General features: G+C 38.9%; 1 protein-coding gene across 2 annotated transcripts in view; it reads left to right on the top strand.

Moving 5' to 3' along the window:
• Nucleotides 1-27,771, top strand: part of LOC136104971 (vesicle-associated membrane protein 2-like) — a 51,226-nt gene that overhangs the window by 13,037 nt on the left and 10,418 nt on the right. For both annotated transcript variants that reach the window (XM_065844389.2, XM_065844390.2), the window contains exons 2-4: nt 21,715-21,829; nt 25,369-25,527; nt 27,241-27,292. In XM_065844389.2, the coding sequence (XP_065700461.1) occupies nt 21,715-21,829; nt 25,369-25,527; nt 27,241-27,292 (326 nt within the window). The remainder of the gene's footprint in view (nt 1-21,714; nt 21,830-25,368; nt 25,528-27,240; nt 27,293-27,771) is intronic.

The raw sequence follows: 27,771 nt of genomic DNA, 5'->3' as shown, positions 1-27,771 counted from the left end.
TTGTTGCACAGAGAAGGAAATCAGTGGTGTCTCTGTCCTCCTGTCTTCAAAATGGAACAAAAGCAAGATATTGTAGTTGGCTCTCCTTTCCATTAAAAACAAAACAGAACAAAAAACCTCAAGGACTTTTTTTAGTTATCTTTAAATACTAGACCTCTGCCCAAGTAACGGGGGATGTTTGAAACTGGGAATTCCTTATAATTACTGCCATAACCAAAAGAGGGGCCTTCTCAAGATGCCTTTGCTTTTCCAAAATGTAGTGTATTTTGTATTTCCAAGTACAACACAGATTTTATATAGAACTTGTTCTCGGGCATGTTTATATAAATGCTCAGGATGATTAACTCAGAGATCAAAAAGACAAGTAAGTTGACTTTACAAAGATTATGAGAGAAGGTATTAATACTCTATGAGAAGTGTGAGATTTTTAGGTGAGAAAATATTCAGCACAGGAACAAACACCTCTGCCTAGGAGCATGCAGATTTTTTTCAAATTGCCAGTGTTTTTAATGACAGCTGCTTTGTGTAAATGTCTACAGAGAATGCCCAATTTAGACATTTCCTTGAAGCTGTACAAGAGCTATTCTGCTTCTGAGTGTTACCATGCAAAGAGTGCTCTATTTGACAACTCAGTGTTTTACTCTGTCTTTAGAAATAAAATCCTGAGAGGCAACTTGTTTTGTTGATTTTTTCCAGATTATCTAAATGGATAAGTTGTTTGCCAAAATGTTTGAAATCAGCCTCTCGTTTCTCGGGCCTCATCTTCAGTCCACTGAGGTGGCAGACCCAGTTCAGGCAGTCTGGCTTTGAAGAGTACTCTTTAGTACTTTGGTTTACATGGGATGTGTTGTTGGTGAATATCTTCTCTACGTAGATGTATCCTTACTTTTAAGTTTAATGACAACAAAACAGTAACAACTATTTTAAGTCGCGTGTCTACAGCATCAGAGAAACAGAGGGGCAGTGTATGGCTCTTGACTGCACAGGAACTACCCCTGTTCATAAAAGCCAAATGCTTTTGACCATGCAATACCACACTAGGTAGAAGAGGAAGCATCCAGCATCTTTCTCATTGCCTCTTGTCCCCAGTCTGTAATATATATATGTAAGTAAAGCAAACTGGTTCTTGGAATATTAGCAGTAGTCCTGTACTAGCCTCATACAATTGGCTAAAATCAAGAGAAATGTGTAAATGGCCCATAGGCCCTGGGTCTCTCACATCTGGTACACCAGGGCACAGCAACAACAGGGATCAGACAAGCAGGTAGTGATTTGAAAGTTCAAGTGAATGCATAAGGTTGAAGTCTCCTTGAAGAGGCGGGGTAGAGATTTGCCTCTATAAACATCTGTTTGCAAGACAGACCTTTTTTAAGCAGGGGAACAAAGAGTGAATTTTAATTAGGAGAATGGCTTTAATAGGCTAAAAAGAATCAAAATACCTTTCTGTGTCTTAATCTGTGGCAAGCTCAGCACTGCACAGATTTACACCATATAAACATTGACAAATGAACCAAAGAAGAATTAAAATCTTGTTGGAAAACTAAGACAAATATAGCCCTTGTATATATTTTATGGTTTTTTTTCCTTCAGAATTAGCAACTGTTAATGGCAATTATGACAGAAGATAGAACATCGTGGTTTAAATTGAGTAACATAAGTGAGTAAAAATCATTTACGCAGTTCTCTTACATGCTTATGACTGTTCCAGAGCTTTAATGAATGCTTTCTCTTTGCTGATGTCTTCCAAATTTGTCTCACGGAATTGAGTTAGTGTGGGATTGTGTCTCCATCACAATACTCCAGAAACTGACATTTTAAAAGAAGTTAAAACTTCTGTCCTCTTCCTGAATGTTTCTTCTCTCAAAGTACTAGGAAATAAAACAACCTGCAACAGCCTCTGCTCACTGTTTGGCTGAGAAGGTGGCTTCAGGCTGGTGGCTTCTGATATTCAGGGTTCTTTGTAACCCCTTCAGGTGTGCCTGGTGTTTGGTAATGCACAGGACAGTAAGTACCGGTTAAGTGGTAAGCAAAATAAAGGAGCAACAGGTTGTAATAGCGTGATGCTGGTTGAAGGAAAGATGTTCCTGTGCAATGAGGTACCTATAAAGTGGGTTACTAGGGTAAAACATAACCATCTCTGCCTTGTTCTTTCTTTTTTGCCTCTTTCCTCACCTTTGATCTATGACTAACTCTGACTACCTCTGACTATCTTTGCTCTCTTGTAAGTAGTCTGCATCACAAAACCTTTTGTGGAGAGGATTTGCTCTATTATTGTGGGCACAATGTCTGCCTTTTCGACTTTTTTTTTATTATTATTAGAGGCCACATCTTGTACCATCAGGAATAAACTTGCCTGGCTCATTTCTAATTTGAAATTTTGTTTCTTAAATGTTAATAAATTAAAAAAAAAAAAGAGGAAAAAAGTGATCATGCTATGACATGTGAAGGAAACAGAAGCTATGGATTGGGGAAAATATCTTCTCACTAGAAAAGATCTTTGAAGAGAGAAAATGAGTTCTCTATGGAAAGATCAAAGCACATGAAGTTAATGGATTATGACAAGGTAAAAAAGATACCTGGAGAAAACAGTAAGATGAAACATAAAAGAGGGAAATAGGAAAGAGTGGGGATTTATTGGAGATAAAGGATTGTTTAGAGGACCAGCTAAGTACTTGAGATTATATGTTGTGGCTAAAGGGCTCTTAGCAGGAATAGGGATTTTGTTCCTCTTGCCTGGCCCAGCCTCCACTTACACAGTATTGAGGTAGCCTTGGAATTGCAATCCTGAATTCCTGCTCTATTGCAGTGCTCTGTGCTGGTGACTACAGCCTAATGCACCCTGTAGTGCAACCAGACACTCCCAGACTGACCCAAAACAGATACTTGGAGTTGTGGAGTTTAGCCAAACTCTGCAGCAAGTGCTGTTCACCAGTTACATTCTGGGCTTATACAGATGTGTGTATATAAGGGCTAGTAGCCTGGCACCTCATAATTAGCAAATTCCTTAAATCCTTCGAAAGCAATAGACAAGGATGCTGAACAAAGGTGCTTGTTCTTGTGGTGGTGGGTTTGTTGTTGTTGTTTTCTGTTTGTTTTGATTGTGGTTTTCTGGTTTTTTTTGTTTGTTTGTTTGTTTAGATACTGGTCCTGAAATTTCAGTTTTCAACCTTTGTTTTATCAGGTTCCACTTCTATAAAGTGGTAATAACAGTGGTGTCCATTTGGCACACACTGTTCCTGCCAGGCCCAAAGCAACTGACCTGCTCTGTGGAGTAAAAGGGAGTGCTACCCCCAGACCATTCCTGACTACAAAAGTGCAGTGTCTCCTTCTCTTCCATCTCTTCCTGTTTCCCAAAGCTATGTATGGCTTTTCTTTTGTATATTGTCAGTTTTACCACCAATCATTTCCATTTCAGTGCTCATATATGGAAGATAACACACAAAACATTGCTAGAGTATGGTACTACTATGAGATTATTCTGGCAACACATGCAATTAACCATATTACTTTCTTCTCTTTTAGTAGCTGGGAAGAAAACATATGGAATTAGTGAGCAACAAAACCTCAGTTTTTATTTGAAAAAGGAAGTAGAGAATGATTCATTCTAAGACCATACGCTCCAAAGGAGGAAGATTTGAATTACTAACAACATTTCTAAACATGATGGGTGCTGACACCTTCATCTCTTTTATTTTTACTGCCATGGATTTTCTTCACATGCAGTGAGAGAATTTACACTACAGGAAGTGTTAATGGTTTCACACTTCCTATCCATTTTTAGCAACCTAATTTATGGAAAGCCATTACTATGTGAGTCACTGCTTTCACAAGATTAGTGTGGCTGAGATAGAACTTGGGTGTTTCTTTAATTTCCATACTTGCTTGAAAGGAGCAACAGACATTAAAACTGTTAGTGTTTGATATCACAGTGGAGTTCAGAGTCTCTGCTCTGCTTGATCATGTACAAATGTTGCAAGAGGTGCTCCCTGTCCCTATAAGCTAAGAAACTAAACAAATGAGAGACTTGTCTGCATTATAGATGCCGTGAGTCACTGTGTCTCATTGTTCATAATTTGTGCCTAATTGGATGAGAGTTAAATATTTGCAAAGATTACAAACAGAAGCAATACTAGGAATCTCACTACAAAGAACTGTTCATCCTGCAGTAGCTAATGAGGAAGCACTTTTACTCTCTTGTTGATCTCAAGAGGTTTTGGTTAGATATTCATAAGTTAAAATGGTAAACAAACAATGGGTTGAAATACATTTGGGCTGTTCATATCACAAATGTAACAGGAGAAATGCACTGTATAAAACTCTCAAGCACTGAATAAGATGTAGATTTCATAACCACGACTCTTTGTAATAAATAATTCAGAAAGATTTGTTCAGTTTAGAGAAGAGTTTCCAGCAGGCAGCAACTTAAAGGAAATCTTGAATCGATTTTTTTAAACTAATTTACTCTTCTATAAACCTCTTGTTGCAAAAAGCACATGCTACCTATTATGAGCCTTCCACACAGTTAGAAACTTTGAAACATCTACATAGGTTTTTTTCTGCTACAGGTTTTCTGTACAGGTCTGCCTGCAGAGGCTGTTTGTTTCAGTTATGTGTAGATTTCTTAATTAAGGAGCCCATATCTCACTGCACAGCACACACCAGGCAGTACATCTGTCCATCTGTAGCTTCCGCATTTGCCTCTCCGGGAAGCCTCTTGTGCAATTGAATCGGTGTGGATCTGCAGCTGGGTTAACTTTGAAGTACTGTCCTAAAGAAATTATGATTTTTTTAGGTGCTCTCTGTAGGAAGCATCACTAGTTCTTCCTCTTTTTTTCCAGTGGATAGTTTGTGGGGGATGAAACTGGAGAAAAGATGTTACAAGTAATTTTATTCTCAGGGCTCTTTTTCTCTCCCCAATTTCTTCCTATTTTGTCAGCTTCTTTTTTCTCACACCAGTTATTCTGACTTAAGAAATAACAGTTTTTCACAATAATGCTTGATGATTGGTATGTTTGCTCTATAAATTGAGGCAGATCTTCAGATGCTAGAAAGTGAAGTAACTCTCAAGCCACAACCTTCTATTTCAGCTAAAGATCTTTTGTAGATGAGCTATCCACTTCCCCTCCTACCCCTCCCTCCTTAGGGTTTTTTAAATGTTTGAAAGATTTTGAAAACAGAAGGAAAAAAAAAAACTTGCATAGTGAATGATATGCCTAGAGTTGGGAGAAAATAAGTTACAGAAACTAAATATAGAATGCATGAATCAATTGGGGTGTGTACATGTCTTTATATGCACACCTATGTGTCTTTTTTTGAAAGAGGTGTTAGAAAATAAGACCCAAATGACCCTTAAAAATCTATCATCAAACTGATCACCTGAGAATGGTTAGTAAGTAATATAAGCATGTACAATAAAACATTCTTCAGCTACTGTTTTGCAATATGAGTCTGTGGTTGGAATTTACTCTTATAAGAATATTCAAAGTACTCTGAGTATTTAGAATTGAACTGTTCCGTAAATGTGAACTTTCAAGCAAAAAAAAAAAAAAATTATTCTGAACTTAATACAAACATTTGTCGTGGATGCTTTTATTTGCGCTTTCAAAACATCCAACATGTTTCACATCTTTGTTTCGCTCAGGGCAGCTGAATGACTGAATGTGGAAAAAAAAGCAACAATGCTATTTGAAATCTGAATGATTACCTGCTCATTTGTTGTATCACTTCTGTGTAAAGTGAACAGTGTCTTCCTCTACTGGAGAGCCACTGACATGAGTGGGGCATAACATATTTGAATAACAGTAGCAAAAGCAGAGGCTAAAAAGTGGTGTCTACATGCAAGGCTTTTAAATGGTGCTAGCTTTGGCCTGCCTTTTCTAGGAGATACAGTTTGTATAATTGCCTCTATTCTCTTAAACTGATAGAGTAGTAAAGACCTCATAGATACAAATTCCTAAAAGCTGTCAGTAAGAGAAGGTCAGGAGCTATTGGTTACTGTGGCTGGCTGTGTGCAGGAATGGTCTGCACCTCATCATATCAGTAAATGTTCTGACACTCACTAGAAGGGCAAAGTGTGGAGAAGAAACAGGGGATGTGGCAGAAATCGCAAGTGTTATAAGTTAGTTACCCAGTCTTGCAAGATGATAAGGTAGTTAAGCTGGATGTATTTTGGTGACTGGGAAGTGATGTAGCAATTTCGGATATGAAGCCAGGCTTTATTGGTTTGGCTCCTCATGGAACAGTTCATGATATAGTCTGCAAAGGTTGCTTTTTAATGAATGACCTCATAAACCAGGGAATAAATGGAGTAATTCTGGATATTGCTAATGTTTTAGATGAGTAGAAAGGATTAGACTCAGTCTTGGTATCGATAAGAGGTCATTTGGGACCGTCACCATAGAAAAGGCAGAAACTGCATACAAAGTGAAGAATTACAATAATATACCATGAGTGTTTGTTCTATAAACAAATAAGCCAGTGGATTGAATATTTGTCCTGCTTTGATGCATTTCATTTCCAAGCAAACCAATGAACAAATAACAAAAATAAATCAAGACGTTACTAATACACTTCTTTTGACCTGTTTACTGAAATCTATGTTTCATTCTGGGGCATGTACCACAGAGAAATTTGTGAGTCCAATACATATCTTCAAAGTAATAACTGACAAGTCAATAAAAGGAAGAATTAGCAGGCTCAGACCTGCCTCTTCTTTCTTTTGTTTGACTCAGTACAGTCATACAAGGTAAGACATTCTGGAAAGTGTCTGTGTTTAATGGATACAGTCAGAATAGTTTAATGGATACTTTATTTGCTGCTGCTGCTTATAACTGAATCAAGCAAAAATGTTATTTCCTTTTGGACACTGACAATTGTCTCCAGTCATACCACAGGACATCTAAAATGGTAAGATGGAGCTAGACCCTACTATTAAAAGCCCCTTGGACATTGTCTGATACATTATGGGGTTGCAACAGTAATATTTTACTATAATTGCTTCCTTAAGATGATGACAGAGCGCTGCAATTGCTGTCATTTTTTCAGTATGAGTTAAACCAAATATGTGTGATTCAGGCACATTCACTTCACAGAATACTCTGAATTTACATGATTAGAAAGCTCTTCAGATTAAACGCAATTCATCAAGGCATTTCTCACAAGTAAAATACCTGTGTCAGGTTGGCCACTTTTCCTTTACGATGGTAGGAGAGTAATCTTACTGAATTCAAAAAAAATCTCTGAACTACCTGCACGTGCCATCAGGTAGGTATGTAAATAGTGTCTCTAATTATTTCCAGATGTAAAAGCATGTGCAAGGTTGAAGGTCTTGCAAAAAAAAAAAAAAAAAAGAGTACAAAGTGGGACTGCAAATCTCTGAAAAAGAGGCTTTTTCAGAAAATCAGGCCCTTCAAATATATTGAATCTCATGAAATGTTAGTCAAAATCTTGGTAAGAGAAAATGCTTAGCAAAGAGTGTTAGAAGGTTCTTTATCATTGCATTTGTTCTGGTTTTGATATCATGCTGCTGTTTTAGTCGTTGCTGAGCAGTCAAGGACTCTTCAGCTTCTCATCCTGGCCTGCCAGCGAGAAGGTGGGGAGTGCACAAAACGCTGGGAGGAGGCACAGCAGTGTGTTCATTTAGGGTGGATTAATTCTGTAATTTTCTCCTCAAAACCTGTTTTCCCAATAACATTGTAGTTTATCTTTCTGATAATATTTTTATCAGTTGACTCACTCATTTAAACAGCAGCTACTGCAATTTTTAATGTTCTTATGAGTATATTATTAATTATTTTAGGAAGCTAAACAATTCTATTTTAGAGTAAGAAACTGAATCAACCAGTTCTTAAAGAGAACAGGCAATGAGAGAACTCTCCTTTGATTTGAACAGGTCCCTTCACAGGTTCAAATGTACTTTGCAAAATGTTTTGTAGATGTTTCCTCCAAACTCAGTGCGAATTCTGCCAAACTTAGCAAGGAAAATTACTTCTGTTAATTTCCTGTAGTGAACTGTTCTGTAGATGTTCAGCCACTCTAGGACTTCATGGATAAAATAAAGAGCTTGCTGTTAAGATTTTCGTGCAGGCACCCAAGAATCTTCATATTCACAAGTCACGACTCTTTTTTTCTTTGTGTGTTTTGTTTTTTTTTTTTCTCTAGACATTCTAGTTCCTCAGCCGGTTTATGATGGAGGGGCCTCTGCTATAGATATGCTTTGGCCAGTCCTCATTTAGGGGCCCTAAGACTGAATATTGTAAAGCATACTTGCAAGGATTAATGGCTCTGTCTGGTGCTCTAAGAGCTTTGCTTGAGTTAAAAGTGCTAAATGAACCATCAAAATCTCTGATACAAATATCATTGGGGGGAAAAAACAGCTGAGGCTGAGGCAGACAAACCTGTTTCAGTTCTGAAGTAGAAGTCAGCCCTGCCTGGAGATAAGGGAATGGTCAAGATGAACTCCTGAGGCCTTTTCCAGATAAATTTTCTATTTTCCATTATTCTGTTAGGAAAGAAAAGGAAAAACTTAAAACCTCAGTCAAAAGGATATCTCCTCCCAGTTATGTCAAAATCTGTTGCTTACATTGGGAACTGACTGAACTTGTGTGGTTATGCCCCACTTCCCTTTGCCTTGGTTCCCAAATTTTTTACTGTCAAACCAAAGCCTAAAGATTTCATATTGCCACCTAAATAAAATCTTATTTAATTATTGGCTAGTTAACTTTAAGGGAATACCTTATTGGTATGGAATGCTTGATGCCATGTGTCAACTATGCATCTAACATATAGCAGTCTTATTTTTAGGCTAACATATATATCTGTGAGAATTATAAGGCATGACTTATAATTGTATCCTTTTAGAGACTTGTAATTTATCAAGTTCTGCTGCATTCAGTGAGCATAGTGGTTATCTGGAAGCACAATGATTCTGGGGCTGTGCATTGTCAGGTCACTAATCTCCATCCTGCCCTCAGCCTATCAGCCACACGAGAATGACTCATTCTCTGCAAACCTCCTGTTGCTTGGTAGCTCTTTGAAATGTGAAAGAGAGTTGGGAGAGTAGTGGTGAGGTAAGAGGAAAGGGGCTGGGAGGCAGCGTGTTCCTGACTGCCTAAAAGGAACTTGTGAATGAGGGTATTATTTGACCTTCTAATTGGTGAGGAATTTTTCTGTTTCTTCACAGATATAAGGTGCATGAATTTACATGCTCTGCCCCAATCTGTTCTCTGCAGTATTTAGAGAAGTTATTCATGCCTGTGGGCCTTTATTGTATGTCTTTATTTATTTACCACCATGATACCACTTTCTCTTTTAACAGTATCCCTTTGTTACCTAGGGAACTGGTTCCAGCCCTGCACGTTTCTTTCTCTGTTTGGTGCGTCACCATGCTCCTGTATGCCATACACAAGGTTCCCAATAGAGTTTGAAGAACTGTATGTCTGAAACCTGTTGTGCCAGGCCTGCCTTGCAGCACTGGCACCAGCATGGTGACTCAAATAAACGAGGATATGGGAACCAAAGAGGAATAAAAAAGAAAAAAAAAAAAAAGAAGTCTTAGCTCTCTCAGTGCATTGAATCTTGGGGTTGAAGGCTGCATTTGTCAGGGACAGGTAGATTTAATTCATGGTGTTTAGCTGGGATAGCTGTAGAAAATAATTTAGCTTTTTTTAGGGAAATAAACTGCATTAACAACATTTGCTTCTAGACTATCTGTATCCCAATTACACTAGCAGGAGGTAATGCTTTAACCTTCAAGGAACGTAACACAGACAGAAAGAGCTTGAAAAGTAGCTTTGAGAGCAGGAAATATTAGCTACGGGAATGCTTCAGCGATCGGACTTTGTCTTTATGGTTGATTGTAAATGGACTGCATTGTCCCAAATATGATTTTCACCAATTTCTTCTTTTCACTTGAATAACATCTGGACAGTTCAAATTTCGATTAAGTCTTTGACTTCTAAAGCATAACAGATTTAAATCTCAAACATTTCTCCTCAGTTCTAACGACTTGTTTTCAAAAAAATGAGATGAGGAACAAGTGGTTACTTTTGAAGTATTGTAAAAATAATTAACTTCCAAGTTTCAGATGAATGCGAAGCAAAATAGCAATAGTCAGTCAGCAGATATGGAGAGTCTTTCCGTTTATCTAGAGACCTCTAAAGGCTGCTTATAATGATGCAACTCACAACAGATTTTCAGTGAAGTGTCCAAGGATTTTAACAAATAGCAAAAGGCAGTCTCCTGAGTGTAACAAGACTAAAAGGTAGAACCAAGCTAAACTGGTCTTTACTGAATTAGTAGAAGTTTATGGATTTATCAGGGGTGAGGGTGGGGGCACGGAAAGCAGCAAAATCACAGTCCAGTTTCTGGACTGCAGCAATTTGCAAATGTACAGGTGTGCACAACTAAATTAGATAATCAGATGCCATATCTCAGCCTCAGCATTGATCCGTGGAGTATGTCTATAAGCTTCTGAAATCACATTAGGTGTTCTGGAAATGTGATTTAAACATAGGTCTTTGTGTAAAGCAAAGATGGTCTTTAAAAATATCAGAGTTTGAGAGAAAGATAGATGGTAAGAAAGATTGGAGCATAGTCTAAGGGGAAACTACAAGACTCCCAGTGATCCATTGAGGATGGAGAGTCTGAAGAGTCTAGGAGAGATGGCTGTAATGATATAGACAAGTCTTATTTTACATGTTTAAAGTGCTCAAAACATCTTTCAATGTTGTTTATATAATCTTCTGTCAGGCAATATTTAATGAATTCACATTAGTTTGTCAAATGTTTGATTTGGCAAAGTAGTCTTAGAAAATCTTCTTTGGAAGGTCTCTAAAACTGGTTTTGTTGTATTCATAATGTTCTGGTTTCTTTTTTCTTTTAATGAAAGTTTTAAATGAGAAGTTCTCTTTTATTGCTTTAATATATTTGATGGGTTAAATGAAATCTAGTTTCAGTAATGGATGAATGTTGAAATGGGGGAGAAAATACATTGTGTATGAATCACAACACTGTGGGAAGGTGGAGCGCCTGTGATAAGGACACCGTCACTTGCAAATGGTAGCTGTGTTTCATTTGTGAGAAATAAGGATGAAAGTTTGGCTTTCTGTACAGATACTTTTGCTGTTCTCTTTTAACACTTGCACATACTGTGCGACTGCTGTTTAAGTAATGAATAAGTGGGATAAAATGTTCACTGTTGTTTCTTGGCCAAGTAGTTAGAGAAGATTTAAGCTTAATAAGCCTGCTGATAATTAAGCTTTAAAATAAGTAAGGATGGTAATTACCATGTAAAATTCAGTTGTGATGAAACTTTCACTGAATAGATGTATATAGCAATGTATATACAAGGACATTTCACTGCTGATGGAAGTGTGAGTTTCTTTCAGCTCTTTTGTTGTTGCTGGGGCTTTTTGAACTTTTTTTTTTTTCTTTAAGAACGTGTTAATAGTTGATTTCCTTCTAAAGTGCAACAAGAATGCTGGGAAGTAATTTACGGGCAACTGGAAATCCCCCCAGCCTCCTAGTCTTTAATTTGTGTCTCTCAAAAGACAGGCACAGAAAACATCCTTGATCCAAAAAATGTTACTTAAAAGCAGGGAAAGCATATCAATCTTACTATTCCTTTGAGAGTCTTCCTTGTTTCTCTGTATCAGAGTTAGCTTTTAACTGACTGCAACCAGCAACAAATGACAGCCGTTTCTTTTACACCAGTACATGAGTCAGTGAGTAGGGGATGGCTGAGTCAAACTCTGCCCTGATCCTTCCCTCCCACTCCCTGCCCAGCTGCTGCCTGTTTACTCCTTTGGGTAGAGCCTGTGATCCTGAAAGCCTACACAGAAAGTTAGAAATCGTGGATGCTCTTACTCCTCTGCATGAGAACATAGGTGAAGTCTAACCATAATGTACCATGTCAGCAGGAACTTCAAGAACATCAGCTCATGTTCAGAAATAGGACTGAGGACTTTGGTTAAAGCCAACCATATCCACCGAGCAGTGTCCTTAGTGATTGTTCTAGAGGTTGAAAACAGAGGTTTGTGAATTTGGAATATCTGGCAGACTAGGATGTTTAACATCATCGGCTAGTTCAAATGTACTCTGGCTCTAGAGTCCTGAATTTTTGACACATTTCTCTAACAATGTATTTGGTATTTATATATTTCCCCTATAGTTTTCAAGACAGATTGTGTTTCTTATTTTTATTCCAATTTGGAGCAGAAAATAACAGCAATGATACTGACCACGTTTTAAGAGTGTTTATTGCTTTATTCTTGAGTTGTTTCAGACATATCTCACTAGGGCACTTTGTTCTGTTAGGTTTCCTCTCTCTCACAGTCTGGTATGCTTTGGTGATTTTATGCTTTAATCCAGTATTGTTTCAGTTTGCAATTGGTTGTGCCTTTCCATAATTTCAGATTGATAACTTAGCACAAGAAAAACAAAAGGCTTTGTGTTATCCAGGATTTAATTTCTCTGTTGAATTTCTTCTTTGTTTTTGTTGGAGTTTTTATGACCAGTAAAATCACTCTCTTATTAATAAACTAAAATTCCTTTATTAATAGTTTTCTAGGGAGTAAAATGCAACTCTTCCTCTGATGGTCAGGATTTTTTGTTATTTTTCCAGGTGTGTAAGGTAACTTCAGTGTGCAAGACAGAGCTACAGTAACTGGCTAACGTCTGCTACCAATGCACCTTGCAAAGTCAAGGGCTCTCAGTATTGAAGACCATAGCAGCTCAAATGGGCTAGGTTAAGATAGAAACATGTGGGGCTGATGGAGCATAAGGAACTTTCTTTAAACAAAATTCTGGGAGTTTTTACAACAGTATGTTCATTTACCTACACTTTTGAATCTATTTGAAGTTGACAACCCATGCTGAGCACTAGATTTAATCTATATTCAACTAACTTGAAATGGTAACCATTGTATGCTAAAACCAGATCACACAATTGGTCTTTGTGCCAGTTTTATTGCCCTTAGCCCACATCATAACCCAAACACTCAAAGTTAACAGATTGAGAAACTTGAAAATATTTGAAAAGAAATAAAAAAAGCAAAAGCTTGTGTTCTTTCAGCTAATGAAGAGAAGTTACTATAAAAGCCTGAAACCTGCTAATTCTGAAATCCTGTAAGAAGTAACAGAAGGTATAGTCAATACCTAGGAGCTAGAGATACTACTTCCTTTTACAAATTGACTTTTAGTGCAATACAGTGCTTTGGTGTTTTTCTCTGTAGACATTGCACTAAAGTTTTTTTTTTTAGTTATTAACTATCATGAATATTTCACATGATGGATTTTCCAGTTGTTTTTTTTGTTTGGTTGTTTTTTGTTTGGGTTTTTTGTTTGTTTGGTTGGGTTTTTTTGTTTTTTGTTTGTTTGTTTGGGGGTTTTTTGTTTTTATTTACTAAGCAGTAATTTCTATCCAAAAGCAGCCTATGCAAATTAAGAATTTAAACAAACAAAATTTAGAAAACAATAAATTACATTGGTCTTTTTTTGCAATGTAATGTTGGTATCAATATAAAAACTGAAAGTTTTTTATAATGGCTTACACCTGAATTTTCTTTCATTCTCTAATTAAAATAAACCTCATTTAATATAAAGATTACAGTTCATTTCAAATCAGCAAATAATGAGAATTAACTGTCTTCTAAGGAATAAAACAATATGGGACTAAAATTGGGTAAAGTCACTGCTCAGTTTGAGGAAATGATCTCAAAAGGAGATTATTTACTTTAGAATTATTTAGTTATTTCAGTTCTCTGTACCAAGTATATAGATTTGCAATCCTTGTAGCTGTGCAAAATACCTGTAATTTGATCAGTGATTACCCAGATCTGTAGCCAGTCTAATGCAGAGGTTGGTCAGGGCAAAGTCCCCTGTAGATCTGAGCAGGGCAGTGGAGGTTCCCACTCCAGCGTGCCTTGCTGGCAGTAGGTGAGCAGAGGTCCCATGTGCAGCGAGGTGCAGTGGGGCTGCCCGTGAGCCAACCAGCTCTGTTGGGTGCTCAGCAATATGGGGCTCTGGCTTCCCAGAGAGACCCAATTTGCTGCTCTGCCTCTCTGGGAATAGATGGGGAACCCTCATCACTGTCACTGGGATGGTGTAAAAATTAAAACCTGCATCACAGTGTGTCAGAGCCCAGGTTTGGTTAGTCTAATCTGGGTCAACACAATTCCCAGCTGTGGTTTAAGTGTCAGACTGAGTTCTTTTAAGTGGATCAGATGGGTTACAGGTTATAATGGTAGCTATCTACCTGGCTACTGCCTTAGTTCCATACATTTTGTTTAAAAGTTTATTTTGTCCAGTTAAATGTGAAGATGAGACCAGTCAACTGGGATCTAAAGATAGGGTAGAATTAGTTTGTATGTGCAAGTGCTTTTTTGGATAGGTGATCACTTGACACGAGCATATGCTAGACAGTTGGCTTCTATAGTGTAGTTCTGAGTTTTTACTTTGTGAACCTAAAATGTGTACACTAACACCCTGAGTCATCTAAGTCTTAATCATCCTCCAAGCAAATTCAAAGAAACTCTGCAAAGCATGGTCAAGGGTTAACACATGAATCCATATCCCTGTGCTGTGTTGACTTTATCTCAAGCCTTTGCAAAAGATGACAGCAAGGGGAAAGAAGGATCTAAAAAAATCTGTAGTGTTGATGTTTCAGAAAGGAATCCTGCCTTGTGTTGCTTTTCTGACTAACAGAAACCCCGCCTGAGTCACCACAACTGGTTGTTGTAAAGACTACAGTTTAGAGAAATTATGGAAATAGGGCAACTCTTTCTGGCAAATTCTTATGTTTGTCACAAAAGTCATTTGGCTGAACTAATTGGCTTGATTTAGAATTCAGGTGCTTTGAGCCTTGTAAGTAATACACATTTGGCTTGAATGAAGATACTGAAGAAGATAAATCAGTCAGTCTTTACTAGCATAACAAGTGATGATCAAATTAAAGATGATGTCTGAAAGTTCCTCTGTTTTTCCTCCATGTGCATATTTAGTGCACCAGATGGTCAATGCAGTCATAATAAACTGGTGGGAATATTTAATTAAATGTGTTCCCAGGACATCAAATGTAGGGTATTATTCTTTGGCGGATGATCAGAGTAAATATTTTGTAATAAGGGAGAGTCCTTGTAGAATATTGCTGGTAGTACATGAAAATCACATTTGGGAACAGGAATGTGTTCGAAGCAGAACTTTCTTCACAAAATTAAGACATCTCAAATGCTAATTCCTTTTATATGTGTGTTGGGTTTTTTTTCTACCGTTACTTCACTATTACTCATTACTACCCAATCATTACAAATAGCATAAGAAATAATTTAAAAATTGATAATCACAGAATGGAATGAGTCTAAGTTTAAGTCTGTAGACATTTAATTGGCAATAGTCACATTTTTACTGAATAGTGAAGGGCTGAGATGGAACACTGAAAAGCACAGTTAAGAACAACATCTCTGTTAAAGCAGTGATGGTTGCCTGGTAGTGAAAGAAGCCTGTTTGCTCTTGTTGGGAGTTAATTCTGCTCCCTCTTTGAAATCTCAGAGGACTGAAAACACCTTCCCATACTCTGAAAATCCCTCTGCCCCCACATACGCAAATGTCCACTAGCCCAGCAGCAATAGTCCTCAGACAATAATCTAATTATCTTTTCATATATCTTTTTCATATCATGGCCTTCTTTATTCCCATAGAGCAGCTTTTCCACCCCCCCTTCCCCCCATAAAATTCAGATTAGTAGCATGAAAACAAGGATAAACTTAACCTATTAAAATTAGGCTAGTTAGTAACTGGAGGGGGAAATATCAGCTAGAAATCTTAAATACGTACAATTAGTAGGCAACTGAACTGAAAAGCATATTACTCTGAATGCCTCTATCTCAAAACTGGGTAGGTCATGCTATCTAGCCAGGGTCGTCTTTTGAAGAGTCCTCTCATCTTACAGGCAGAGAACATCATTATCTTCTTGTAAGATGGCCAAGTACATAATTCTGAAGGATACTTAATTTCATGGGGACATTAAAAGTAAGTTGTCTTTTCTCTGAACGTCCCCTGATAGAATTGAAGTGTGGTTTTGAAAGAGTAACAAGACCTGCCATTTGACACTATCCCATTTCACCATGGGAAAAGCAAAAATTTAGCTAGAAAATGTTGGGATGGATGGCTAATATCTCTTGATTTCTAGACACACAGATCTGTATATTCTTGGACAGAAACATAATGGTCCACATGCAACTGTGTTAGTCCTGTACTATTGTTAAGTTCATACAGTTAAGGACACAAGGCTGGAAGGCCCAGAGCCTAAGGAGTTGAGATATCAGAGGTACCAATTTCTTTGAGAGAATGATGTGTAAATAAGCTAACACAGAATTTTAGTCTGCCCTCTTTGGTTAGACTGGATTTTGTTAGGTCTAGGTCAAACTGCACGCAGCAAAACTGATTGTTAAGAAAGCTTTTGTGCTAGTGCTGGCTAAACTGACCTACTTCAGAAATAAAATCCTATGTGGTAGAATCTGATTAACAGAAAACTGGGAACTAGCAAATCACTCCAGAAAGCAGAAGGCTCTAAGTATTGTCAGCAAAAGTCCCTCTTTGCAAATTAGCAGTGGAAAAAATTGTTTTAGCTATTACTGCATAGGAATAAGCAAAGCAAGTTCAAGACTAACAGTAAACCCCAGTGCTATTAGAGCTCCTTTATTTCCTTAGAGAACCTCTCTGCCTCAAAGCTTTCAGATGCATCTAAATTCACAGATGAACATTCTCAGCAGCAGGGACAATGTAAGAGTGGTTTGTTTCTGCACTTACTGTTCGGTCCAGGATCTTCACTGACATCTGTAGTCACTACAGTAGTATATTAATTTGCATTTGTAGCTAATTTTAATAATTGTTTTAGAGTTAAATCTCAAGAGCTATGGAAGTGTTCTAATATATTTTACAGTTAAATAAAGGATGTTGTTGTGGGTTTTGGTTGGTTGGACTTTTTTTGTTGTTGTTTTTGTCTTTGGTTGTTTTTTTTTTTAATGCCTATGGAACCAGACTGTCAAACCCCACCTAAGCAGTCAAGCCCAAATGGGTTGATGCCTTTTGAAGGGGTCCAAGTGGAAGACCAGTGTCTTAAATATACATAAGTTTGGTGACAACTGTACGTATTTACTACAGAAATATGGTACCTGGTTAGTAAAAAAATAAAGACGAAGAGAGGCAGTGAAATTTTGTGCCTTATTTGAACAACAGGGAAAGGGCTTGAGGAAAGAGGAATCAAGCTTGGATTCATAGAAAATTACCTCCATTTCACTTTCTATAGGGATCATTAGTTGCATCTTCTGCCGCGCTGATGCGCTTTCACTGGCCTCTCCTCGAAGCTTTGCCAGCTGATACCAGCTAAAGCTGTGTGATGTAATTCTCACTTTCCTCATGCTGTAACCTTTAACTGTGTGTTTCTCACTGTTTAAGTCTGAGGGATAGAATATAATTCCTGCTATTAGGAATAGGTTGTGGGCTCTGATTTGGAGTCAGTAGCTGAAGAAGAAGGGAGCAGAAGGACGTGAACAAAGAGGCCTGGGCTGCTTTGCCACAGGCTTCCTGTACCACTGAGCAAGTCACTTAATCTTCCTGTAACTGTTTCTGAGCTATATGCAGGGATAATAGCTTTTCCTTAGCTTGTGACACTGTTGTTAGGATAAAGACTTTAAAGGGATTAGGTCCCATAGCTGCAGGTTTTAAAAGCACCTCAGATGAATAAAACAAGTTGTTGAAAGCAGCTATCAAAGTCCTAATGTAAACCATACTGATGTCACACTGGTGGCCTGGCATCCTCCTGGTATTCACATAGTGTATCTCCCTTGCCTAGCCTGACTAACACAAAAAAGTTTCTCCTATGTAGCTTACACATACGAACAAAAATGGAAGTATTTGTCAGGCAGCTTCCCAAAACATTAGATACACAGTCATCCTTAATATTCTTTCAGCCAGTACTGAAATGGAAAACAATAACACTGGATATCTCCAATTCTGTCTTAATTAGAGTTGCAGCTCCCTTAGACTGTTAGAGCTAAGTAGGTAAATTGTTTCCAAAATACCCAGTTGAGATGAAAAATCTCTTAGTCATGATTTTGACCTACCAGTTTCAGGCCCAGCAAGTAACCAGGAGGACTAAGCACATCTGAGCCAGCTGAGACTATTTTACTGAATCACTAGGGTAGTCCCCATGTGTGTTTTATAGGTAGCTGTATGCACACACAGATCCAGCACCCGGTTTCAATCAGTCAGATTGCTCATGTGCTAACTGAAGCAAAATCTGGCATGGCGGGGAATAAGGCTGTAACTAATGTTATATAAAGAGTGACCTAACTGCTGAGGCACTAAGCATGTGGTGCTGTTGTGCCGAAATAATTGTACTTGCTCTCCCAGAGTATGCCCCGGTGCTCCGATGTTGCAGAGTGGTTGCCATTTAAGAATGTATGCTATGGATTTGTACCATTTTTCACCAACAGCAGTAGAGCTTTGTTCCACTTTCAAAATTAATTTAACCTGTTCCTGGGAGTGAAGGTTATCAGCATCAATGGTAACTTTTTTTCCTTTTTCTGAAAAAAAAAAAAAAAGAAAAAAGTACACAAGTCTGACAGCTAGGAGCCCGGTGATGGAGCTTTTATATGGATTTTGTATTCTTTTGTAGCTCCCAAAAATCATGCCAGGCCATGAGAAATTGGACTTCAAACTTGTGATGCTTCATGTATTTCAACAGAAAGCCTCTCTAACATAATGCTAATGTTTTGCATAAGTTTTCTTGAATAATGCTTCTGAGAAATGATAAGCTGCTATGACATGGTACAGAGGCAATTAATAGGATTATGTAGGTTGGACTTTAATTCTAGCATTTTTGCACTAGGATAGCCCAGAGAATATTGGTGCTTTCTAGTGAAAGAATTCAGTTGCCTTCTTTACTAGAAAACTTGGGTTCAAAGACAAACTCTTAACAGAGGCATTGTGGGAATGGAGACACATTAGCTCACAAATGTCCTGCCCTCTGCTGCTGCCCAGCCAGGATGCTTTCTACAGAGCTCAGACACTGGCAGGGCTGAGCCAGAAGCATGGAGACCCCTCTCTCATGTTCTGAAGTGCCTTGGGAGGCTGGGAAGAGCAGAGGTGATGCAGGTGTCTTTGTGCTTGTTTTGTCTGTTTTGGATATTACATGCTGCCTAATGATGAGAAATGGCTCATGCCTTGTTAACCTGCAAGAGCTGCTGGTGGCATTAAAGCCATGTGCTTAAGGACTGATTCATCAGGCCTGTCTGGGAACCTATGCTGTGCCTTCTGTAGCGGGTGCTGCATCTCTTTTGGTGAGCACTCTTCTGATTGTGGCAGCTCATCGCTCTGACCCATGAGGCTGTGAGCAAGGCAGCTGCTGTTACTGTGTAAGAGGAGCACACCGCCAGAGACAAAAGGTTTGGAACTAGTAGCTCTGCACTGCAGGCAGCACCCAGCTCTGGTTACTCTTCTATTAGATTTTATGTAATTAATTAAGATGGGTATGTTAATTACAAGCTTGCTGTACCTTAGCGTAAAGATAGCAATCTCTCTTTGGCAGTTACAGTAACTCCTGCTGGATGGTCAGGGCAGCTGTAAAAACACAGTCTTCCCACCCATTCCTCCATTGCACAGGGAGCAGAGAAGCCCCAGGAAGTACAATTGAAACCAAATTAGATGGCAGCAAGGATGCTGGAAGAGAACAAACCTAGAAGTCTCTACTTCATGCAAAAACATTTTAGGACAGCTTGGGAGGTGCAAAAAAAGATTAAAATTACTAGGGAGAAAAGATATATGGCAGAGCGTTGAACTTCTGACTTATCACACAGCTTTGACCAAGAACACTGCTGCACTTACAAGCTACACTTACTAGCAAAAAGCATGTGGCCAGAAAAAAAACAACTTCTCATGCCCTTCCCTTCTGTAGTCTCCGATAAGGTAACAGTATATAGCTTATATAGAAGAGCTCTCCTAACATTTGTAGTAGTGAACACTGTGACACAGTGTTTCCATAGGAAGAATTCTGCTGGTGTTGATTGGGAAAAAGTCTGTTTACTTCTCTGATTGCAAAGAAATGTCACAATTTCAATTTTAGCTCTATTGTTGTACCAGGAACTCTCTTCAAAGTTGTTAATGCTTCAGGGAGATCTTGTTTTGCATTGAGTCTGATATACATTATAGTCAGATTTTGATCCTTTGTGACAGCAGCATAAACTCGGAATAAAGCCTGTTGGGATCTTGGCCCATGGCTGTTCAATGCAGTAATTCCGTTGCCAGTGGCAGCAGCATCTGATCTTTTATGTTTTTAATAGTGGCTGTGAGTTCCTCAAAGGTGAGCAACTGGAGCTTGATAATGATGTTCTCACCCACAGTTGAAGAAGTGTAAGATGCAGCAGTGCTCTGGGTCTGCAGACAGCTGCTCCATCACTCGAAGTCTGTGAGGGTCAGTGTTAGCTGTGGCAATCTCAGCCCATGGGCAATACTGTCAAACTGAATTTTGCAGCTTAAGCTACCTTTGGGGAACTAACTGTAGTGCCCGTAGGCACTTTGACAGTGTATTAATGGGGCCATAATTCCAGCAGCCTTAATCAAACCCTAGGATGTAAAAGGGAATGATTCATAGAGAGACACTGTGTTCTCTCAGTCTGTCACTGTGGGAAGGCATTGGTAATGCATGAATGCAATTTGTGAAATTTTTCAGTTCACATGCTTGGGGATTTCCTCTGCAGCTTCAGGAGGGGTTTTTATTTCTCTGTGGGAAGAAGTGGCCAGGGTCCCTTGAAAGGAAAAGTGAGGTGTCACAGGTTAAAGCGTGGGTGTCAAGAACAACCAGCGATGGTTGAGGGATCCTGTTCAGGCCAACAGGGTGAATTGCCTGCACAAGCTTGTATGCTGAGACAGACAGGATCTGGTTTTGGATTTTAAGGGACTTTTGTTTTGTCTCTTGTTTTAAAGTAAGGTGGGGAAATTCAGTGTTGATGCTTAAGAAAAAGCTGATGTGCAGGAGGGCAGGACTTTATTCACAGAATTGCTGCAAATATTCATCCAGGGTCTGTGGCAGGTGTTCAAGCCTGGCCAGCTGCTCTAGTGGGGTATTTGGTGACCACTGGTGGGATGGTTAACCATTGCTGAATGCTTGAGATGACTAACCACATGCTGTGAACAATTCTCACCCCCAATTCCTCCTCCATTTCTTTGTACTCTCTTATGGTTTATCTTTACTTGATTAGCTTCCAGCCAAACACAGAGGAGCAAGGGAATGCATCATTCAGCACACTGAGGAGGAAGGCAGGGTTGCAGCTGTGGCTCCTATAGCACAAACACAAAATACCTGTGGCTGTCTGTCTCCTTAGTGGAATATAAGCCCTGCCCTGCTAGTCAGGTCTGTGATCAGTTTGGCCATTGGCCTGAGTTAGGGTAGATAATCTGAATTGCTTGTTGTTTAAAAAGGCAATAATGGAGGTCCAAAGAGTTTGATATGGTCCCATTAAGAAATAGTGTGAAAACTACCTGCAGCATGGGAGGGAATGATACCAGGGTTGTGATCCAGTAGTGGAAGATGTGGGCTGTGAGACAACAGAAAATTCCTTTTAAGATATGTGTACTTGTGCCTTTTTTCCTGAAAATAAGTAGTAAACAAGTGAAGATGGTTTCAGTCACTTTTTGTGTTCTCTGGTTTTGGTCTAGGTCTGTTCCAACTCCTACCCAAGGTCCCACCGGTGCTGGGGCTGCAGGGCCACCTCCTGCTACCAGTGTGTCAAGTAACAAACGGCTGCAGCAGACACAAGCTCAGGTGGATGAGGTAGGTGGTTCTAGGTGATTTGTTGCTCACCACAGGGGTGCTGATGTGATTTTTTTTTTTTTTTTTTTTTTTTTTTTTTTTTTTTTTGCTTTCCTCCCTAGTGATCCAGCAACTCCTACTCCTGCTTGTTTGAAGGCAGTGGGTCTAGGAAATAAGGTTTACCAAAGGATGGCATTTATGAGGAGGCAGATAGTACCTGAGAGATTTTGAGTATGGATGTCCTTGTACCAGTAACACTTCTGCAGACCAAATGTGGGCATTGGTACCAATTCAGGAATTCAGCCCACACAGTCAGGTTAGGAGGCAACGTCATAGTGAAACCTACTCTTTTAATGTGTTTCTGTGTTCCTGAAGGTTAGATGTTAATCTCACAGGTTGTTCCACATGGACAGACCACCAATTTTTCACAGATAAATCCAAGCCATGAGAATTATACAGCTGAGTTCTGTGTTTATTAGTCAGAGCTCTGTTGATTAATCGTCACAATTCATCCCCAAAGAAAGGTACTCACACATGATGCCATAACTAATCCCCACTCCTTTTGCTGGTCATAGAGGACCACATGCCTGCATGGATCCTTAAATTCTTGTGGCATACAGACTATCCTGCCACCTCAGCTGTAATGCCGGTGTACCTCTAACTGCTGTGATAATGGGAATAAGTGAGCATACCCCTGCTCATGGGTGTAGCCCCTGAGCCTACCAGCAGTACAGTAGCAGCTGTAGCATCCTTGCACACCTGCTGTGCAGATTTGTGTGCTGGGTATTAAGTACTGAGATTTACTAAGCCTCTCCAAAGACTTAAGTAACTGATCGCTTACTGTCTATGGGGAGGTGGCCAGGGCTTGTGTGATTCTTTAATGCTAATTGAAAACAATGCACATTAGAAAATAGTTATTTACATGCATAAAGGCCTCAGTTTTCAAAAGCTATACTAAAAATAGTAGAGATGACCGCACAACATCTCAATCAAATGAATTTCTTAAGATGAACTAAATACACCTGTCAAATTGAGCTTTGTCTTTTTGAGAACTTATTTGCTGAAGATCTGAAACAGCGTCTTTCTGGCCTCCCCATTGATGATGCTCAGAGCTGATCGTAAGAACATACTCTGGCTGCAAAAATGTTTACAGATATTTCTAGCCCTGGTTTTCTCATTATCACTGATTTTCAAATCACACTAACTTCATTTACAGTACTGGAGGGTTGCTAAGTGGGGAAAGGAATATTACAGTGTCTTAGGTCAGAATAATGAAATAAACTTCTTGTCTTGACCATATTACATCATAATGGTCCTGTAATTGTATATGTGAGCTACAGCAAAAGTAATTGTCCCTTGAAGATGAAAAATAATTGCTAGTTGTTGTCTAAAATGAGTGATGCAGGTCAGATATATAGGACTTTTTCAAGTAGATCAATGGAGATGGCTCCAGTGAGGCTAGTAAACCCCTGCTTTGTGTTTAAGATACTCTGTATTCTGAGACTTTTCATGCAAGCCCATGCAAGTTTGTCTGCTTGTAAAACATGATGGAGTAATTTTGGCAGGAATTCTTACCCAGTGTGAGGAGACAGTGAGTAGTTCTTAGATTTTAGGATTATTGTGGGTGATAATCAGGGTCCACATTTTTTTGCCTGTAGTTTGTGAGGGATGATGATATTGGTGTGGGTTTTGAGTAGATAGCACATGGTCAGTGAATCCTTATTTAACAGGGAAATCACAAGTATAAGAATAGCCGTGGGACAAAAATATCACTAGGCTTTCAGTACTATGAAATCACTAGGGTGAAATTGATTTATAGCACCTGAGGATCCGATCTGTTTCCTGCGTGTTTCTTTCAAGTCTTGTACGAAAGTAATCTGTAGGTGGCACCAAACACCACAGCACAGCACTACAGTCTGGCTATTCTGCTACAAGTGCTGTTCAGCCCAGCACTTCGACCCCAAAACTCAGCAACGCCATCACCACTTTGCTTAAGAAAAAATTGTTGTTCTTAGTAAAATGCATGGCATTTTTAATGCTATATCAATGATGATATAGTATTTCTTCTATATCCATGTTGGGTTTCCCCCTCTGATCACTCTAGGCATCCTCGAGCTTATTTGCTAAGGCTCAGGTCTTGGCTTTACTCTAGACAAACATTTGTTTATTTGACAAAAATGCAGTCTCATCTGGCCAGGTGTTCACTGCAGTCAGGTTAAATTCAATAAATAGGTTAAATTCAATAAACAGTTCTAGGGGAAAAAAAGATGAAAAAGTGGGCAGAAAATGTTACAGTATTTTGTTTAAACATTTTCAAATAGCTTAAAATGTTCCCTACAAAACATTGTGCCATGACAAAATATAGCTAAATACTAGCTGAAAAATGAAAACAAAAGTTTTTTTTTCTCTGATATGAAGTGAAATGTTTGCAAGGTTTCAGTTTGGAAAAGCAAGTAAGAAAATTTGGGTTGACCATAACATTTGATTTTGATTTAGGTTTGGTGGACAAGAGAAACAAATATTTTGAGTTTTGGAGCAGTATTTAACCCTATGCCAGTCCTTTCAAAGACCTTTCGCTGCCAGTTTCATCTCACTGTGCTTACGTCATGTGTTTTTTTAAATAAATCTGGACTTTGGCAGGTAATAGTTAAATTATATAAAACACAAGCAACATAGACTTCCTTATTAGAAATTATGAGTAACAGATCAGCAACCATATTCACTGTTAGAATAAGTGGACACAACTTTACAGAGATTGGTATATTGACTAACATTTACATTAGTGATGAATTTATACAGGATTTCTATTTAGTTTTATTGGCTTGCCAGAAGAGGATTTTTATCTAACTCAATGTATAAAATATATACATGAATGGGCCTTACCCATTGTGTACTGGTTGTGCAGACTTTTTCCACTGAGGCTGTGCAATGGGGTGGCAAGAGCTCCCTGCTACACTTCAGGCTGAATTTTCTGAGGTAAAATTTTCTCCTTCTCCACTTTCAAGCAGGACTTCAAATTATGGCTGGGAAGTTGTCTTGTCCAAGAAAGATCTGCAAAATAAGTAAGTTCCTTAGTCAGGAAATGTATACAGTTTCCTTAGAGTGGCCTTTATCTAGCCAATTTATCCAGTTCGGGTAAGGAAATTGTATTTCATGTATAAGGAAAATAATGGCTTTATCTTAGTCATGACTAGACAAATGCAAACGAAATTGTAGTAGAAGTACTGGCCTCCATCAGGTTTTTTTAATCTCTAGTGAAGTAGCTAATTGTAGGCTAAAAGACATCAGAAGCTTTAAAGAAACTAATAATGGTATTTCATAATGTCCCTTTATTTTTTTCCATGTAAGGGTATCTGAGCATAGTATAGCTATGTTCATCTTGTTCTCACTGTGTCTGTTTCCATAGGTATGGTTTTTGAGGCACTGTCCAAGTAACTGCCATCACATACCATAATGGCAAATGGCTGATTTCAGTATGACGTGATATTCTAGAGTGTGAACATATGAATGACCTTTGGCTTTACTTTTGTGCAATCTAATGTGAGGCTGTGCCTTTGCAGGTGGTAGACATCATGAGAATGAATGTGGACAAGGTGCTAGAAAGAGACCAGAAGCTATCAGAGCTTGACAACCGGGCAGATGCATTGCAAGCAGGTGCTTCACAGTTTGAAACCAGTGCAGCCAAACTGAAGAGAAAATATTGGTGGAAAAACTGCAAGGTATGTTAATTCATGTCATTTCCTTATGTGAATCACAGAACCCAAACAGGTGTAGTGAATACTACTAGTGGGAGAAGAGAAGCTTTTCCCTTGTTGGAGATCATCAGCTTCTTGATCTTTCTTTCTGATGGTAAACAACCAAAAAAATATTTGGTTCCACAAATGGCATGAGAAGTGAAGAAACAACAGTCTCTTTTAAGGAGGGGCAGATTAGGATAGAGCAGGACTTTTATCAAACAGCTCTCTCTGCTATCTTCGAAGTCTCAAACTTTCCTGTGAGCAGAGGGAACATCACTCTGCTTTTTCAGACCAGCATTTCTCTTCTCTGGATCCAGAAACTTCAGCTCCTCTTATTCATGTAAGACCCCATATCCTTGCTTCTTTCTACTCATGCAGCACCAACACACGAACGCTATGCCAAAAGTTCAGCTTCATTTCCATTTCTCTTCAATACCATCTTTGCTGCTCACCATTCACATCCACCCAGATAAAACCATCTGTTCTCAAAGAAGAATCTCACATGTATCTCTCACCAGTCTATTGCCTGTTTTGTCTCTTCAAGCCACGGTGCTATGAAATGTAAAGCAAGGCAAAATATTCTGTGTCAACTACATGCACTCCAGAAATAAGCGGATCTAGGTTAGAAACTCAACTGAGCAGTTCCTCTGGGCCTTTTCTAGATGTTGCCTGTTGCTTGCCTGACAATATAGGGAGCAGGGTTTTTGGGAGCTGCATACACAGATTTTGAGTTAGGTTCACCCATGCTGACTGCAGTCACCACAATGACCCACACTACACTAGACCTTCAAGCCCACCCTCATTCTCCTTTCCTCTTTGTCCCTTCTGACAACCAGAAGCGCCCTGTCCTTCCTCAGGCTCCCAAACTCCTTCTCCTACAAGCTAATGGCTGGCTCTGTCCTCCGGACCTGTGTTGGGAGGAATGAAGGCCTGAATTTAACATGTCCATGTTTGTTGGGTTTCAGTCTTTCCATTCTCACTGCTCTATCTGCCACAGGTAACGATGGGAATTGGACTTCAGCATCTCTGGTGGCCTCATTAGCATTCAGCAAGTCTCACGTGGGGGTCTCTACCCCACGCGACTCAGTGTTGTATGGTCTGTGCACAGCTGGCTCTGATGTATCTGTTCTTGTGGGAACAGATTTTGACTTTGCAATGAGTTATTTCCAGGCTAACATGCTAGAAACCGTGCTGGCAAGCATGGGCTACCACTCTCAACAGCACGAGTACACAAAACCAGCACAAATAGCTGCTACACGTTAGACATCTGCAGCTGCCTCTTCCCTGAGTATGGGACTGTGGTGAAAAGCAATCAAGATACTCCAGTATAAAGTAGTACACAGCCACCCATGTGTGAATCCCGACACTTAAATCATCTCTGGAGTTGTTTTACTTTGGAAGCTTAATTTTTCTTTACTGTTGGAAATGGATGAGGTGGGTCACCGAATTTTAGTTGATGGGCAAGAACTTGCTAGCTTTAGCAACAGGCTATGTCCATTGCTGGTGGTCAGTTGTTCCTAAAATTGACACTGAATTTGGGGCCTTAATAGATCTGTAGCAGTCAGTCTTTGCAATATTTGGAAGTGCAAGGAATGAGCCACTAAGTAAAAGCAAAAAACCAGAGGGGTTTATGTCTTTCATGTGAAAACCTGACTTTCTTTTTTATTTTTTTTTCTCATAACTTTCTTTTTATAGATGATGATCATCCTTGGTGTAGTATGCGCAGTCATTCTCATTATAATTATAAGTGAGTAATTAATTTTCTCTTTCGTTTATGATCTCAGTAGCTTTGTGATTTATGAAGTGTTGATGTATTAAAAAACAAAACAAAACAAAAAAATTGAGATAACATATTTAAACTGATGAATTTGTGAAATTCCCCTTCTAGTGTCATGCTGTTACAGTGAGAATTACTGCAACCTCTCTGGACACTTACATGGGTAGAATTTGTTGATATTTAATGTATTTTACATTAGCATGTTACATAACTTTCCCTAGGATTAAAGACTCTCCCTTTTCATGTTTATGTAATTTTTTATGCAGTGTCAGAGATCTTCCTTTCATTACCACTAATGCCACAGTCCTGGTGTTTTCTAGTGAGAACAGTAATGCTTGGATTACCTCATGCCTATAAAAAGAAGGTGAAGGCTCACAGGCAAATGGGCACCAGATGCATTTTTTAAAAGCATGTAGATACCTAGTTCTCACCAAATCAGCTGGAATTTG

The sequence above is a fragment of the Patagioenas fasciata genome, chromosome 9, assembly GCF_037038585.1.
Source record: "Patagioenas fasciata isolate bPatFas1 chromosome 9, bPatFas1.hap1, whole genome shotgun sequence".
Taxonomy (NCBI): Eukaryota; Metazoa; Chordata; class Aves; order Columbiformes; family Columbidae; genus Patagioenas; species Patagioenas fasciata.
The sequence above is the reverse complement of the archived record's forward strand: the minus strand, read 5'-3'. Positions and strand labels throughout refer to the sequence as shown.